Source organism: Chlamydotis macqueenii, chromosome 2 (assembly GCF_036417535.1).
Source record: "Chlamydotis macqueenii isolate bChlMac1 chromosome 2, bChlMac1.mat, whole genome shotgun sequence".
Lineage (NCBI taxonomy): Eukaryota > Metazoa > Chordata > Aves > Otidiformes > Otididae > Chlamydotis > Chlamydotis macqueenii.
Window position 1 is genome coordinate 61,790,561 of NC_141557.1, and position 16,499 is coordinate 61,807,059.

The 16,499-nt window shown below is 43.7% G+C and overlaps 1 protein-coding gene across 1 annotated transcript in view; it reads left to right on the forward strand.

Annotated features, from left to right (window-relative positions):
• The first annotated feature begins 4,394 nt into the window (after positions 1-4,394).
• NFX1 (nuclear transcription factor, X-box binding 1) overlaps positions 4,395-16,499 on the forward strand; it is a 76,391-nt gene continuing 64,286 nt past the window's right edge. The window contains exons 1-2 of the mRNA XM_086743075.1: positions 4,395-4,455; positions 11,990-13,039. Coding sequence (XP_086599201.1) covers positions 4,431-4,455; positions 11,990-13,039 — 1,075 coding nt within the window. The 5' untranslated portion in view covers positions 4,395-4,430. The remainder of the gene's footprint in view (positions 4,456-11,989; positions 13,040-16,499) is intronic.

Sequence of the window (16,499 nt, forward strand, 5' to 3'; positions counted from 1 at the left end):
CTAATGATACACAAATTTGGCAACATAGGAGAAACCATAATAGAGCTAGACGAAGCACACATGCCTTTGATACACAATGCGACTCTAACACAAAATTCTGGTCCCCCGGGAGAAATCATAGCCACCAGTTTCCTGGCTCCAGGAGTAGCTGTGGCAAGTGCACTAACCAATCTGCAAAAACTGGGATGTTGGTTAGCCAAACAGAGCAATTTAACCTCAGTAGCGCTAGATGGCTTGCTTAGCGATGTGGATAGTATAAGACATGCTACAATGCAAAATCGGGCTGCTATAGATTTCTTATTGTTATTACATAGTCATGGATGTGAAGATTTGGATGGGATGTGCTGCATGAATTTGTCAGACCATTCTGAATCAATTCATAAAGCCATCCAAACCATGAAGTATCGAGTGCAAAAATTGCAGGTTAGTGATGGCCTTGGATGGCTTAGTAAATTGTTTTCCGAATGGGGAATAACAGGCTAGTTGCAATCATTGATATTTGAAGGAGGAAGAATTCTTTTGGTCATATTGATAGGTCTGATTGTATTAAGTTGTGCCATGTCATGTATAAAGAGGAACTTGGAACGTGTAATGGCCAAAGCCTGGGTTGTGCAAAAAGAAAAAGGGGGAATTGTAGAGAGTATTCTTACTGAGCAAGGGCATGCTATTCTGGTTGAGGCCTGCATGCACAACCCAGCCTTTAGCTACAGTAACAGAGATCTGAAGGTCACATAGCCGAGTACATGACAAACAACCACACTGCAATGAAGAAAGAGAATGCTGAATAAGACATGCTCGCAAGTAGGGGAGAAGATCAAGACGAAGATGCTCATGCATATTTGCATACAGCCAATCAGTCACATAGTAGCTGCGCGTGCTACAAGCCTTATAACCAATGAGTTTAAGCCTACCTTTGCGTGCAACCTTAATAGCCCTATAAATATGTGGACAAAGCCCTCAATAAATGGAGATAATGATAAACCTCTATGAGGAGTTTGTGATTAATCCGTTCGGTCCTCTGCCATAGTTTTATTTTTTTACGACATCTTTAAAGTCTCCATTTAACCTCAAAGACAATTATTTCAGCTGCTCCTCCATTATTAATTTCTTCATTTTAGGTTCATTTTTTTTTAAAGGAAAGCACATATTAGTAGACTATTTTTTTTTTTGGCTTGTCTCTCAGGACTTTATTTAAGGAAGTAAAGGACAAAAGAGACAGAACAGCACTGTCTGCTGCGATGGACTGTGCCCACAACACCTTATAACTCTTCCCTTGCCTTTTGGAGGGGTACACAGTACTGTATTAAATTGCTTCTGGCTGCAGGGATTGTAAATTCAATGGCATTTGGAAACACCTAGGAACAGCTTCTTTAAAAATCAGGAACTCCAGAAAATCCTTTGCACAAAAGGGTATTGTGTGTATGCAGGAGACTCATGCTAAACATCTAGACTTGCAGTTGATTGGCTGTAGTCCATTTTGTCTTCCTCACCAGAATCTCAGCATCATCACAACCTTGCTCTTTTCATGACAAAGCATCTTCCAAGTAGTCACTGACCCCACCATGGGCTGACTGGTCCTTAAAAATTACTATACTGCGATGCCAGCTCAGGAGTGAATGTGTTTCTATTAGCAGAGTTATCTTCCTCGGCATGCTGCCACTAACAGGCTGGGGATTCCCTTCCTTTTGCTTCCCTATCTCATCTCCCCTGTCCCTTGAAGGCAAGGCTGTTGACTAGCATCCCTGCTGCATATAGGAGAGATCAGTAATTGTAAGGGCCCTGAATACATCTCTCCCCTGTCTCTTCCCACCACCCTGGAGTTTTGTGTGGATGGCCTCAGCACCAACTTTTACAAGTAGCTCTCAGGCCTTGAAAAGCCTCAGTGGGTGCCTGCCCCTCATTCTTTCCCACACTGCTTTAAAATTTTTGCTCTCTTCCTCAGTGTCTGCCTGAACTACATTGCAGTTATGCTTCAGCCTACCCTCTCTGATCCTTGCCCACTGGCTTGACTTCTGCTTGAGCTGCCCTGTCACACTATAGGCTTGCCTGGCAACCTGGCCTGTTGTCTGAACTGCTGGTGAACCTGCTCTGCCTCTCCTTGCTCAGGTTTTGTGGAATTTGATGACTCTCAGCTCCCAACTCTGCTTTCCATATGGAACAGTCTGTCCCTGCTGCTTCCTGACAGTCATACTGGTCAGATGGAAAACAGCAGCTACTGAGAAAAAAAAAAAAAAAAGAGTGATAAATGGCAAAAGGATAGGGAGATAAATATTCAAGCATGACAAAGTAGAAACAAAAAATATGTTTTAAGGGAGGGCGTATGATATAGTGGGGGGATTGTTGCTCCTATCCCTGCACTGAAAAGGAGAAATTATGAGGAAAAGATAAAAAGACTATTTTGGCCAAACTAAAGAACAGAATAAAATCACATGCCTGTACATAAATGCTAGTCAATTAAGTTAGACTATCAGGAGTGGATGGGATTGACGCAATGAAAATTTAAGACAAGAAAGGGGAGAACAAAAAGCAGAACTGTTTAGCTGAAAAGGGGTGACAAAGGAAAAGCTGTACAGACCTAATCATTGGCATCTGTGCAGCAGCATATACAGGTGCAAATCTCTATAATGCTTTCCATATGACAAGTGTTTTTTCAGTGGTAGCAAAAAAGAGTGTGGGTACTGAAGTGGTAGTGCTGTGGTATTCATGTAAAGCAGTGTTAAAAATTTGTAGTAGATCCATGTGAATGTTATGATCACCTCTCTACAGCAGTGACAGAGAAATCTGGGGGAACCAGAGGACTACTGTAAGTTTCTTGACAGCAGCAGGAAAACCATGCATCACCTCTGAAAGGACCCCACTACCACATACCTTTCTTTGCAACCTCAGATGGTTACAATGTTTACATACTGCAAAGTGCTTCAAACACAGCCAAAATCCATGGCAAAACATATAGCATCTTCATAAGGCTGTTGCCGTACCGGTTTGCAAGCTTCCTTTGCAGCCGTGGCAGGAATCTGGGGTGCATTTCAACAGCTGGTGTTTCTGCAGTAAGCTCACTGGTTCTTTAAGGGCTTTGGAGCCGTGAACTTTGCACACTAGGAGAGGAAGAACTATGCAGCAAATGGAACTTTGATCTGAGAATTTCACCAAGAGGGTATGGAGGGCAGAAAGCAGAGACTGTGTGCAGCAGTGCTCCTGAGGTGCCATTCTTCAGAGCTGCAGTTGCTATGGAACTGTGAACTTACTCTGCAGCGTCTAAAAAGCTCAGCAGCTCTGTAAGGACACTGGAGCCACATTGCAGCAGTAAAAAGCACAGAACAGTTCTGTAGGTATACTGTAACCATGGCACTGCAAACCTCTGCAGGGAGGTGTGAATCATACAATGGTTAAACACCGGCTAAAACCCGCAGTATGACAAAGCATGCAGTTCTATGCAGTACTTGTAGCTGGAGCATAAGATTTATCCGCAGCACCAGCTGTAGTATGGGAATCCTTGTGTGGGCTTTCCAAAAGGAGCTTAAGTTCCAGCACTCATTTGGGATGACAAGTGTGTGGCTCTGCCACCTCCCTGGAGCAGTGCATGCAGGATGCAGTAGACAGCCTGATGACACATCCCTACCCTGTGCCTAGAGAAAGCACTTCTTTTATGCACTGAGACAGAGTGACAAGCTGCCCTGTTCCCACCCTCCTGCTCTTGGCCAAGGTTAGCTATGAAATGCAGACAGTAGAGTGAGCCCATTTCATAGAATCATAGAATAATTTGGGTTGGAAGGGACCTTCAAAGGTCATCTAGTCCAACCCTCCTGCAAGGAGCAGGGACATCTTCAACCAGATCAGGTTGCTCAGAGCCCCGTCCAACCTGGCCTTGGTTTCCAGGGATGGGGCATCCACCACCTCTCTGGGCAACTTGTTCCAGTGTTCCACCACCCTCACTGTAAAAATTTTTTTCCTTATATCTTGTCTAAATCTATCTACCTCTATTTTAAAACCATCACCCCTGGTCCTATTGCAACAGGCCCTGCTGAAAAGCCCGTCCGCATCTTTCGTATAAGCCCCTTCAAGTACTGAAAGGCTGCAATTTCAGGGAAAGGCTGCAGCAGGCAGGCTGATTGCCAAGCAAGTGGCCAGTTGATTGCCAGCGCTAGCGTTTCTTTGCCGCTATTAGTTTTCCTTTCCCCCTCCTCCGTGGTTTCAGGCAGAGCTCCCCATTTCCCGCGCAGTCCGCCCGCCCCTCCGCCCCGGCCGAGCACGCAGCCCCGCCCCCGCGCTCCCACGCGCCCCTGCCCCTCCCACCTCATGCCCGCCTCTGCTCCCCGCGCTCCAGTGCGGCTGCGCGCGCCTAGGCGTGCGCCGCCGGGGGGGCGGGGTGTGCGCGTGTGCGGCAGCCAGGAAGCTGGACCTCGGCGAGCGGGGAGGTGGGCTGCGCTGGCATGGCAGAGGCGCAGCCCGGAGCAGGTGAGTGCGGCTGTCGTGCTCGGGGGTAGCTGGGGAGGGGAGGGGAGAGGGGCGGTGCGGTGCGGAAGGGTAGGGTAGGGTAGGGTAGGGTAGGGTAAGGTAAGGTGGGGTGGGGTGGGGTGGGGTGGGGTGGGGTGGGGTGGGGTGGGGTGGGGTAGGGTAGGGTAGGGTAGGCGCGGGAGGGAGGAGGAGCAGTCGTCGCTCCGCAGCGGTGCTGTCGGTCGGAGGGCCGCACCGCTGCGGCCGAGCGCTGTCGTGTCGAGGGGCCGGGGCTGCGGCACCACCTGTTGCTGCCGCCCCGCCCCCGCCCGCCGCAACTTTGCGGCGCCTGTGGCGCTCAAAATGGCCGACCTCGCCTTTGCTGCAGGGCGCACTAAGGAAACTTTGCCTGAGGAGGAACGAGCGAGCTTCTGGTATGTGACAAACGAATGGGAACGCCTGAAAAAATACAAAGAGCTGGTTGTTTTCTGGAGAACTCTCTGCTCTCTGCCCACCCATGCCCGTGGAACCCAGCAGGGGGCAGTGCTGCCTGCACTGGGCAGCCGGGCCTGTCCCAGCCCCGCGGGTCGCTGTAAAGTTGCGGCGTTTCGTGGCGTCTCGCTGGAGTCTAGAAGCTGAGGTCTGGGATGTTCAGGAGCTAATTGCCTAGAGCAAGTGCCATTTGCCCAGAGGGATCTAGGCCAGAGCTCACGGGTAGAAAGTGGCTTAAGGACCTGGAGTGTGATTGAACGCCACAAGTGCAAGAAGATATTTTTTTCATTTGCTTGTTTTTTCCTGCTGGCTTTTATGATGCAGATTCAGAGTAACTTTTGTTTTACTGGGTGTGGCTGCTGAGGAAGAGGGAGAATAGCCTTTCAAGATCCGTATTCCAGCCTCACATTTACAATTTATCGTGTATTATGGACACTTAGTGGTAGAAGAGCACTTGCGTGTCTTGAGTGTGTAACTAGAAATAACATTGTTGCCCGGAGTCATTAATGATATTTAGTGTTTCCTTCATGTCTCTTTATTTTCTTGCAATCTGAGTAGACTTGTCAGGTAATCAATGTCACTTTGGGGTCACCTGATGAACTAATCCATTTCTTTGATAATAGAGTCATTCTGTTTCTGACAGGTAGAATCCTGGACTTTTGTGCCTGGGATAAAGAAGAAAATATGAATATCTACTTTTGCAGTACCCTTATGTTAATTTATATTATCATGAACCCATATCCTAGATAGCATCCTCTGTCTCCTCTTCTCTGTTCTTGGCAGCCCAGCTATCATGATGGAAAAGTTATTTGAGTTCATTTTTTGAGGGGATGAAAATGGGTCCAAAGCTGCCTTATGGGAAGTGGAGGAGCCTGGGACATGATACTGAAAGCAGAGACTGGTAGTTTTGGTAAAGATAAGCTGATGCAGGCAAATGTCTGCTTCTTTGTTTATCTTTCATGCTGTCAGGCTATGAGTCAGCTCTGGTCCTGAAACCTTTTGTACAGTATATATGCGTTGGAATAAAGCCTCTTAACTAGGTGTACCAAGCTAAAAATAGCTTTGCTGAAAAGCAGTTGATTGGTCTGGATGGTACATCATTTCTTCATTTGCTTTATAATCGTTAAGCTAACACAGATATTGTCATATGTTGTTAAGTTCCGGAATACGTTCCGTATTATGGTAACAGTGTGTTATCAAGAACCATCTCATAGATAAGTTTCGTATAGTGCTTGTGCAATATCAGGATGGGAACTGGCTTTTTCCCTGCAATTTCATGGACAGAGTGAGTGTATGATTTTTGAGAGCTTAAAGATGAAAGATCTACTCTCTGGGTAAATCAGGGGAAGCAGTTGAGGTCAAAGAATAACAGTTTTGGGTCACGGCAGATGTGCAGCCCATCCAGGATGTTTTGCCAATAGTGAATGATTGTTGAGACACAGGGAATGAGTATAAGAGACAAAGAAGAAGAATATAAGAAAAAAGGCAATTATAGAATGATTATTCACATTGATATACCTTTCTAGTTTCTAACTCTGTGCATCAAGAAGGGAGAGGTGATATTTGTATTTAATAACTATTAATGGAATTTTTTTTTCCATCAGTTGCTATAATTGCTGTTGAATGTAGTTTTGGTTTTTTGCCTTCATGCTGACATCTGGTCATTATATATGGTACAATGCATCATTAAACTAAAGATATCAGGGAGTTCCTATAAAGCGTTGAGTAGCCCACAGTAATGGTGAACAGGAAAGTGAAAACTTGTAATACATTTATTCTCCTTATGCAAATCCTTTCTGTAGTGGTGATGAAGCTACTTAAGGCGAAGGTGTATTTCTTTCTCAGCTTTTATATTTCTCCTGTGTCATCTTGAAAAGGACTAGCTAAAACTTCACATTCTGTTCAAAATGTGGATGCACTGAATTTGGACAATAGCATAAAAAGACAAAAACATAGCACTGTGCACCAGTATACACAGGGGGCTAACTAGCTGGAAAGACCTCTGCAGACAGGGACCTTGGGGTCCTTGGTGGACTATAAGCAGACCAGGAGTCAGCAATGTACTTCCTCTGCAAGGAAGGCCAACAGTCCCAACCGAGACTGCACTGGTGAGGCCACCCCTGGAGCACTGTGTCCAGTTCTGGATTCCCCTGTACAAGGAGGACATGGATATTCTGGAGTGAGTCCAGCAAAGGGCCATGAAGATGATTAAGAGATTGGAGCATCCTTCGTGTGAGAAGAGGCTGAGAAAGCTGGAACTGTTCAATCTGGAGAGAAGTCTCAGAGTGATCTTAGTGCTGTGTACAAATACGTGATGGGAGAGAGTAAAGAGTATGGAGCCAGATTCTTCTCACTGGTATTAAGTGAAAGGACATGAGGCAACAGGTACAAAATGAAACACAAATCTGAACAAAGGGAAAAGTCTTTTTACTGTGAGGGTGGTCGTACACTGGAACAGGTTGCTCAGAGAGGTTGTGGCCTCTTTGTCCTTGAAGTTATTCAAAACCCAGCTGGATGCAGTCATGGGCGACTTGCTCTAGCTGATCCTTTTGGGCAGGGTATTTGGACTAGATGGTCTCAAGAGGTCCCTTCCAACCTCAGTGACTCTGTGATTCTACGGTAATGATGATTTTGTGTGTTAATCTTTCTCTAATAATTTCTGGCAAGAGTTGCAGGAAGGGAGCGTGTATTTTGTTAGATGAGCTATTGCAGTTGGAGTAAACATTGGGGTTTGGACAGGCAGATTGTTTGACATGAAAATGGGTTGCACTGCTTGAGTCTTTAAGCCTGAAACAATGTAACTGCTGCATAGGAAGGATTTGAACCTTTTGTAAATCTGTGTCATCTCTGGAAATTATAGGATGCTGTAGGTGAATATATAAAATGATCAGAGAAGACAGAAAAGATCAAGGTGGTTTTTCTGGGAGGAAGAGTTTTAAAGCTTCCAATGCTATAACAAAAGCCTCAGATTTCCATAATGTGCAATTCCTGTTTTGTCTTGGGTTGTGGGGTTTTTCTGTGGTTTGTTTTTTTGTTTGTTTTTTTTTGTTTGTTTGGTTTTTTTGTTTGGTTTTTTTGTTTGGTTTTTGTTTGTTTGTTTGTTTGTGGTGCAGTGTAATATAGGAACCATAAGACCTGCAAGGAGTCTCTTCCCTGTGGTTAAGTGCTTTGTGTTCAGCTGACTGGACCATTTCTTTTCTGGATATGTGCAGTGCTGATACAAATAGATTCTTGTGTGTGCATTCTATATACTGTCATATGTCTTTAGGTGAAAGAATAGGTTATATTTGAATTGCTTTAAAACTGAAGACGTCTGTCCTGAAATTACCTTTGTCTTCTACTGGGAGCCAGTATATACACAGAACATAGAATCAGAATATCCTGAGTTGGAAGGAGCTCACAAGGGTCATTGGGTCCAACTCCTGACTCCACAAAGGACAACCTAAAAGTTAAACCGTATATCTAAGAGCATTATCCACATACTTAAACTCTGAAAGGCTTGGGGCCGTGACCTGAGAAGCTTTTTCCAGTACTTGACCATCCTCTCATTGAATAACTTTTTCCTAATGTTACCCAATCTGAACTTCCCTTGGTGCAGCTTTAAGCCATGCCCCATGCCCTCATGTCTTACACTGGCCAGGAGGGAGAAGCGATCAGCACCTCCCCCTCGTGAGGAGGCTGTAGACAGCCATGATATAACCCCACAGTTTTCTCCTCTGCAAGCTGAACAAAGCTAGTGTCCTCAACTGCTTCTCATAAGCCTTCATCTAGTCCTTTCACGATCTTAGTTGCATTCCTTTGGACACATTCTAATATTTTTATATCCTTCTTGTATTGTGGAGTCCAAAACTGCACACAGTGCTCAAGGTGACACTATTTTTGGTTGAATTTATGGGTATCTGAGTAAGAAGTGGTCAATTAAAAAGTAAGTACTTGTCCAATCAGAAAGACTGGTACTAATCAGTGTTGTTTATTTAGTTCCAGTTTTGTATTGGTCTTAAGCTTCAGAAGGAAAGTCAGAGTTCTTCCTTTCTAGGAGACAGAGCTGAATTCATTTAAGAGTAAAGTAGTACTACCTCTGAAACCTAAGGGATTTCCCTCAGACTGTTGTACCCATTGTATTTTTTTTCTAGCTGGACTTCTTCAATGTATTCTTTCTCTGTGTTATGTTTATTCTTAATTAAGAACTTCATACAGTCTCTACCTAATTAAAGTACATTGTTTAATGGCTCTTCAAAGTCTAAAGGAATTTAGCTTGCAGAAACTGTGCTAAGAAATGTCACTTAAGCATGATATCTTTAAGTGGCACCTTCAAATGCCATTATTGATGTCTTCATTTAAAATGTACCTAAGTTACTAAGATGGATGGCTGAACTGGTCCCCCAAATAAGCTCTGTTTTTGAAGCAAAGCTTGTACTTATTAAAATGGGGCACGTACTTACTAATTTGCTTCATATTTTTAAGTGTCCTTGTCCATTTATTTTTCTGAAGGATAGTTCACACAGACTACCTAACTTTGCCAGGCTATTCTGACTCTGTCCACAGTTAATGCTGAAGTGATCTAATGTGTAATGTTACTGCAGAACAGGCATGGGACCATATGAGTTTCATATGCTTGGTTTTAATTCACATTCAAACTCTCTTAGAAATGTTAGAATCTGCGATGTATAGGTTATTTCTAAATATAACATGATTTTCTTTGTTTATTTTATAGAAATACAGACTTGGAATCTAGCTGTAGAGATTCCATTTTTCTTGTGATTTTTATGTATGTGCATGTAAACATGTCATGAAATTTGAGTCAGTGTTAGCTACTGATTATTACACTTGTATATATATTTTGCTGTTTCTTGTGGCAGATAAATCAATTCATCACTTTTTTTTGAATTTTTTTGATAATGTAAAAGCTAACAGTAAGGAATCCTATTCATGGGTGATATAAAAAGCCCTAATGAATTATTCATATTTTGGAGGTGCTTTTAGATATCTGAATCCTAGTTTTCCATCTGTTTCTTCAGACTTAACAGATTATTTGGAAAGTGCTTTCAAAAATCTCACTTCCACAGCTACATTTCAGGTCCTGGTTGTGCTTCTTGGAGGCGATTCTCAAAAGGCAATTTGACTGTATTTTAGAAAACCAGCATTTTAAAGCCATATCCAGCATGGTTTTTTTGTCAGTGTAAGATAGTATGTTTTACTGATCTGCAAAACATACTTAAGCTCATATACTGCATTCATTTGAAAGCCCTCTGCAGCAGTTAGTTTATAATTTATGCATACATTTGCATATCACATCTCATGACCGAAGAAACAATGGTCTTTAATAGAATATACTTTTTAGAGACAAGTTGTGTGGTTTTTGAAAAACATATTTTTATGAAACATTAAGAAGTGTTTCACCACCCTCATTGTAACAGATTTTTTCCATATATCTAATGTGAATCTACCTCCCTCTATTTTAAAAACATTACCCCTCGTCCTATTGCAACAGGCCCTGCTAAAGAGTTTTCTCCCCATCTTTCCTGTAGGCCCCCTTTAGGTACTGGAAGACCACTATCAGGTCTCCCCGGAGCCTCCTCTTCTCCAGGCTGAACAGCCCCAACTCTCTCAGCCTGTCCTCATAAGAGAGGTGCTCCAGCCCTCTCATCATCTTTGTGGCCCTCCTCTGGACCTTCTCCAACTGGTCCATGTCCTTCTTATGTTGGGGGCTCCAGAACTGGACACAGTACTCCAGGTGGGGTCTCACCAGGGCAGAGTAGAGGGGCAGAATCACCTCCCTCGACCTGCTGGCCATGCTCCTCTTGATGCAGCCCAGGATGCGGTTGGCCTTCTGGGCCGCAAGGGCGCATTGCCAACTTATGTTGAGCTGCTCGTCCACCAGCACCCTCAAGTCCTTCTCCTCAGGGCTGCTCTCGATCCATTCTCCGCCCAGCCTGTATTTGTGCCTGGGATTGCCCTGACCCATGTGCAGGACCTTGCCCTTGGCCTGGTTGAACATCATGAGGTTTGCATGAGCCCACTTCTCCAGCCTGTCAAGGTCCCTCTGGATGGCATCCCTTCCCTCCAGCGTGTTGACTGCACCAGACAGCTTGGTGTTCTTAGTGAACTTGCAGGAAGTGCACTCTATCCCACTGTCCATGTCACCAACAAAGGCACTGGTCTCCACTTGGACATTGAGCCGTAGACCACCACTCTCTGAGTGCGGCCATCCAGCCAATTCCTTATCCACCAAGTAGTCCGTCCATCAAACCCATGTTTCTCCAGTTCAGAGAGAAGGATGTCATGCAGGACAGTGTCAAATGCCTTGCACAAGTCCAGGGAGATGATGTCCTTTGGTCATCCCTTATCCACCAATGCTGTAATGTTGTCATAGGAGACTAAATTGGTTGGGCACGATTTACCCTTAGTGAAGCTGTTCTTTTATTTAGAGATATAGAAATGACAGGAAAGCTGTCAAGTAGTGGCATGGTTCATGTTGGTGGCCTCGTAGCAGAAAAAGTATTTTTCTAAAACTGCCCCAGGTTGTCCATAAACCATTTTATATGTTTGTAAGTGGAATGGTGTCATCAGGGTTTGTGCAAGCATTTACTATTGCTACTTTTTGGCTGATGAATTTCAATTGATATCGAAAGTTCTGTGTAATATTAATATCTCAGGTGTAGCTTTTGTATTTAAAGGACTCCTTTTTCTTCAGATTTGTGTGTGTATGTAAACATGCTAGGAAAAACTTCAGCACATGTTAAACACTAATTGTCACGCTTGTGTGTCTTATATACACACAATGCTGCTTCAAATGTTTTTCTTCACCTTCTGTTTTTATATTGTTGAGTCATCACAGTCTTTTTCTGAAGATGACAAGAGAAGGTAACTTCCACAAAGCACTGTATGATTCAGTTCTGTTTTCTGAAAACTTGTTTGCAGTTGTTCTGTCAACTGTGGGATTGATTGAACCTCTGGGCCTTTGCATGTATGGTATTTTTGCTGAAAATAAGTGTTTATTATTTAATAGTCTTTGTTTACTATTTAAGTCTTATAGGTGTGTTTTTATTTTTTCACTTTTTAGGTACATTGAGTTTCAATCCTGATGCTGCTGATTCCATTCCAGGAGAAAGACAACCTACAGATATAAACTGGATAAATAAAGATAGGAAAGAATCTAACAGTAATCAGGATAGAAGAAATTTACCATTTCCTAGTCTGTCTTCTGAAAGATGTACAGATTATGAAAGCTCTTCCACAAAGCATCATGGCTTTTGTAATCCAGAAGCTCAGTATGGGAATTCTGAAGACTTCCACCAATATTTTGGTACCAGTAAAAGTTTGAAGAATCGCAACTTGCAAAGCCAGAGATGGCACAGATCAAGAAACAATAGCACGTGTACTAGAAGTAAGATAAGGCAAAGTACTGCTGATGCTGCTGCAGGTCCAGGAATTTCAGATGCTGCAATAGTACCTGGGAGAAAAGCAGCTCCTAGAGGATACAATGACTTTTTCTCCTCAGAGAGTGACAGGGAGGTACCTAGTGCAGATAGCAGAGGAGCAAAGCCAAAGAAAACACATCTGATGCATGCATCTGGAAGAGGTTTCAGGGAGAAGGGAAAGCAAGTATACGACCGGGAAAAGAGAGTGAGCTCTAAACAGAAAGTAGAGTTGTTTGAAAATGTTCCATCTTTGGATTTGACTCAGTCTGACTCTTCAGAATCATCTGTTGGAAAAGCCTTCTGTGATGCATCTGTTGGTAATGGGGATGAGCAGAAAGGCTACAATTATGTAAGCAAAAGATATTCCCGGAAGCCTGTGTGGAATAAACCTCCAGTAGAAAAGGAGTGTCAGAGAAGACATGATTCTCACCGTAGTAAAAATACAAAAATAGGTAAGAAGTCTTCTCTTGCGTATACTCCGAAAGATAAAAATGAGAGAAAGAAGGAACTCTCCAGTCACAAAAATGATGAAAACTTGACCAGTGAAGTCAGGCATCAATTGTCTGATTCTGTCAGATGTAATGGAAGAAAGTTCCTGCTAAAGGGGGATCAGGCACCTGCACTTCATTTCAGCTGGACTCAGTACTGGAAAAAGCAAAGTGATGTACCAAAAAACAAAGAAACTCATACAGGTAAGCTTTCAAGACTGATCTGTACTCCTGTATTAAAATAGAATCTTGAGTAATTTAAACTGCCTTCACGTTTGATTAGCTGAAGAGTTTTATTATTTCACATTAGGTCAGTATCAGTTTCAGAGGGTAGAATTGAATGTGAATGTGCTGAGTGGGGAGATGTCCTGTAAGTTTACTAGGGAAGAATACAGGCTGGGCGGAGAATGGATTGAGAGCAGCCCTGAGGAGAAGGACTTGGGAGTGCTGGTGGATGAGAAGCTCAACATGAGCCGGCAATGCGCCCTTGCGGCCCAGAAGGCCAACCGCATCCTGGGCTGCATCAAGAGGAGTGTGGCCAGCAGGTCGAGGGAGGTGATTCTCCCCCTCTGTTCTGCCCTGGTGAGACCCCACCTGGAGTACTGTGTCCAGTTCTGGAGCCCCCAACACAAGAAGGACATGGACCAGTTGGAGAAGGTCCAGAGGAGGGCCACGAAGATGATAAAAGGGCTGGAGCACCTCTCTTATGAGGACAGGCTGAGAGAGTTGGGGCTGTTCAGCCTGGAGAAGAGGAGGCTCCGGGGAGACCTGATAGCGGCCTTCCAGTACCTAAAGGGGGCCTACAAGAAAGATGGGGAGAGGCTGTTCAGTCGGGCCTGTTGCGATAGGACGAGGGGTAATGGTTTTGAAATAGAGGGGGGTAGATTTAGATTGGATATTAGGAAAATTTTTTTTACCCTGAGGGTTGTAGAACACTGGAACGGGTTGCCCAGAGAGGTGGTGGAAGCCCCATCCCTGGAAACGTTCAAGGCTGGGCTGGATGAGGCTCTGAGCAACCTGATCTAGTTGGGGATGTCCCTGCTCCTTGCAGGGGGGTTGGACTAGATGACCTTTGGAGGTCCCTTCCAACTCTAACCATTCTATGATTCTAAGAACAGATTTTGTGTGGTGGATTTGGGTTTTTTTTTTGTTTGGTTGGTTTGCTTTACTAATGTCCTGGTTCTGGCTTAGATAGAGTTAATTTTTACGGGAAGCTAGCAAGTGTCAGAGCTGGGATAACTTACTCAAATTAGTGGAAGGTATCTTTGATACCATGTGATATCATACTCAGTATATAAAGTGGGGATGGCATCAAGGGAGGTGGAGTTTCACTACTGGGGAGCAAACTGGGTGTCAGGATCCACCATGAGCTACTGCTCCCTGAATCATGTGCTTAGTATATTCTGTTATTGTTTGGTTGTTCCCCCCTTCCCCCCCCCCCCCAACCCCCCCTTCCCCCCATTTTATCTTCCTTTACTGTCCTGTTAAACTGTTTTTATCCCAACCTATGAGTTTTGCCTTTCTTATTCTCCCAATTCTCCTCCTCATCCCACTGAGGAGGGCCAGGAGAGGGAGTAGTGAGCAAGCAATTGCATAGTATTTTAGCTGCTGAGTGGGGCTATACCACAACAGTTTTTTGGCACCCAACATGGGGCTTGAAGGGTTGAGATAATGACAGCTCTGCCCAGAGTGAACTGAAACAAAGTTTGTTATACACACTTGTTATATTAGTTAAATAATTGCTGGTCACAATATTGCTTTTGTTGGTCAAGTGGTTGTGCTATGTAAACCCTTATATGTAACACGTAGTCCCTGTGGTGCTGCTATTTATCACCTCAGGGAGAATGATGAGGATTATCATTTTCCTGAACTGTGCATTACTGATGTATGATATGAACATCAGTGGCCATGAGGTTAAGTTGGTATCTGTATGTGGATAATTTCCCCCACTCTTTCACCTCCCCTTTCTCCTTTGGGGTAGTTACAACAGTTTTTGAGAATTTTCAATATCCTGTGGATGTTCAAGCCAACATGCTCTTAGTGCTATGTCTGCTGAATGTATCCCAGGTCTTGTTTAGGTTTACAAAAACACTTTTTAGGAATACCGCCTAGAGATCTGCCCTGAGGTTGGATAGTCATTGGTGGCATGGCATGTGGAAGAATATGGGCAGGTACCTAGGGAACTTCTCACCTCCAATGGCTTGGAATTTAATTCCCGCACAACTACATGATGAAGTGATAGAATATTTGAAGGGAAAATGCTGTGGATATTCCAGAGAGGAACAACTTACTGCACTGTGCTGGGCCCTGGCCAGTGTCTACCAAACAGCGCTCTATATAATGCGGCACCCTCAAGGGGAAGAGAGGGAAAACAGACCAACGGGCACTGTAGATACTCTAGCCTTCATCACAAGCGCTGCAGCTTCTCCAACCCGGACGACAGACACTGTGGCTACTCAAACCATCATGACAGGCTGAACCAGAGAACCAACCCGTGCTGGTATCAGTTGCCCCTATACACAAGAATAAATGTTGGAAGCAGAGGTCAGCTTGTTTAGTAAGGGATGAAGAAGCTTCTCCTAAGAGGGAGCAGGGGGAAGGAGCATACAGCCCCATCAGCAAGCCGGGGCAGTGGACCTCCGAATGGACCTCTATTTGCATAGAACTGCCAATGATGGCCTGGTCAGGCACCATGTTAAAACATCTGTGTTGCAGGAGTGGGGAGTAAAGTTCTGAGCATTCTGAAAAGTGGGACTTGAGGAGGACAATCCTAAAAATGATTTTTGCAGGATAAGTTTTCTCATGTTTTGTGTAGAAGTAGGAAAATGCCAGATAGAGGAACCGTATTCTGATGCTAACTGGATTTTTTGCTTTTTTTTTTTTTTTTTTTTTTTTTTTGCAACACAACTATCAAAAGGTAATTAGAAATAGAGAGAGTCTTTGGATGCTGTTTCTGGAAGTTGAGAATAGAAACATGTGCCATTGACAGTGTAAAGCAGACCCACAGGTTTTGACTGTCGTGAGTGAATTCTGTGCCAACTCATACCATCAGGGACTTGAAACATTAAATGGAAATCAGCTGAGTCTCTTCAGTGCCATGGTACTGGTTTCTGTTTCTTTGACAACCTAGGTGGCTTTTTCTTACTGTTTTAGATAACCTTAAGTGTGCACTGAGAAAATAGTCTGATATTATTCATAGCAGTCAGCAGAAGACTTTCCTTTTTTTTTTTCCTTTCCCTTTCCAGTTATTTTTTTCTTATAAAGCATCTCAATCTGATCTCCTGCTACCCAGAACCATAGAGACAGATAGACTAGTTCCTGATAGCTTAACTGTGATATTGAATCTTTCAAAGATTTTGCTTTTCATCGTCCTTTCTCTTTCAGAGCTGAAAAAGTAGTAGCATATTCAGGAAGCATAAGGTAGCACCAGTCAGAAACTTTGTTCCATTAGGAGAAGCTCGAGGATCGAGATCCTCTTTGATCCTTTCTAACTTAAACAGATTAACATTCATGCTCCTGGGTTCTACTTGAATCATAAAATTAAAGATACCTCAATCTTTCTCCCAGCATTGTTGTTAAATGCAATAAGCAGGAAGAGAAGTAATAATCTTATACAGGGAACTTAAGGAACTTCCACTTCGAAAATGGCAGTCTGCATGTTTAA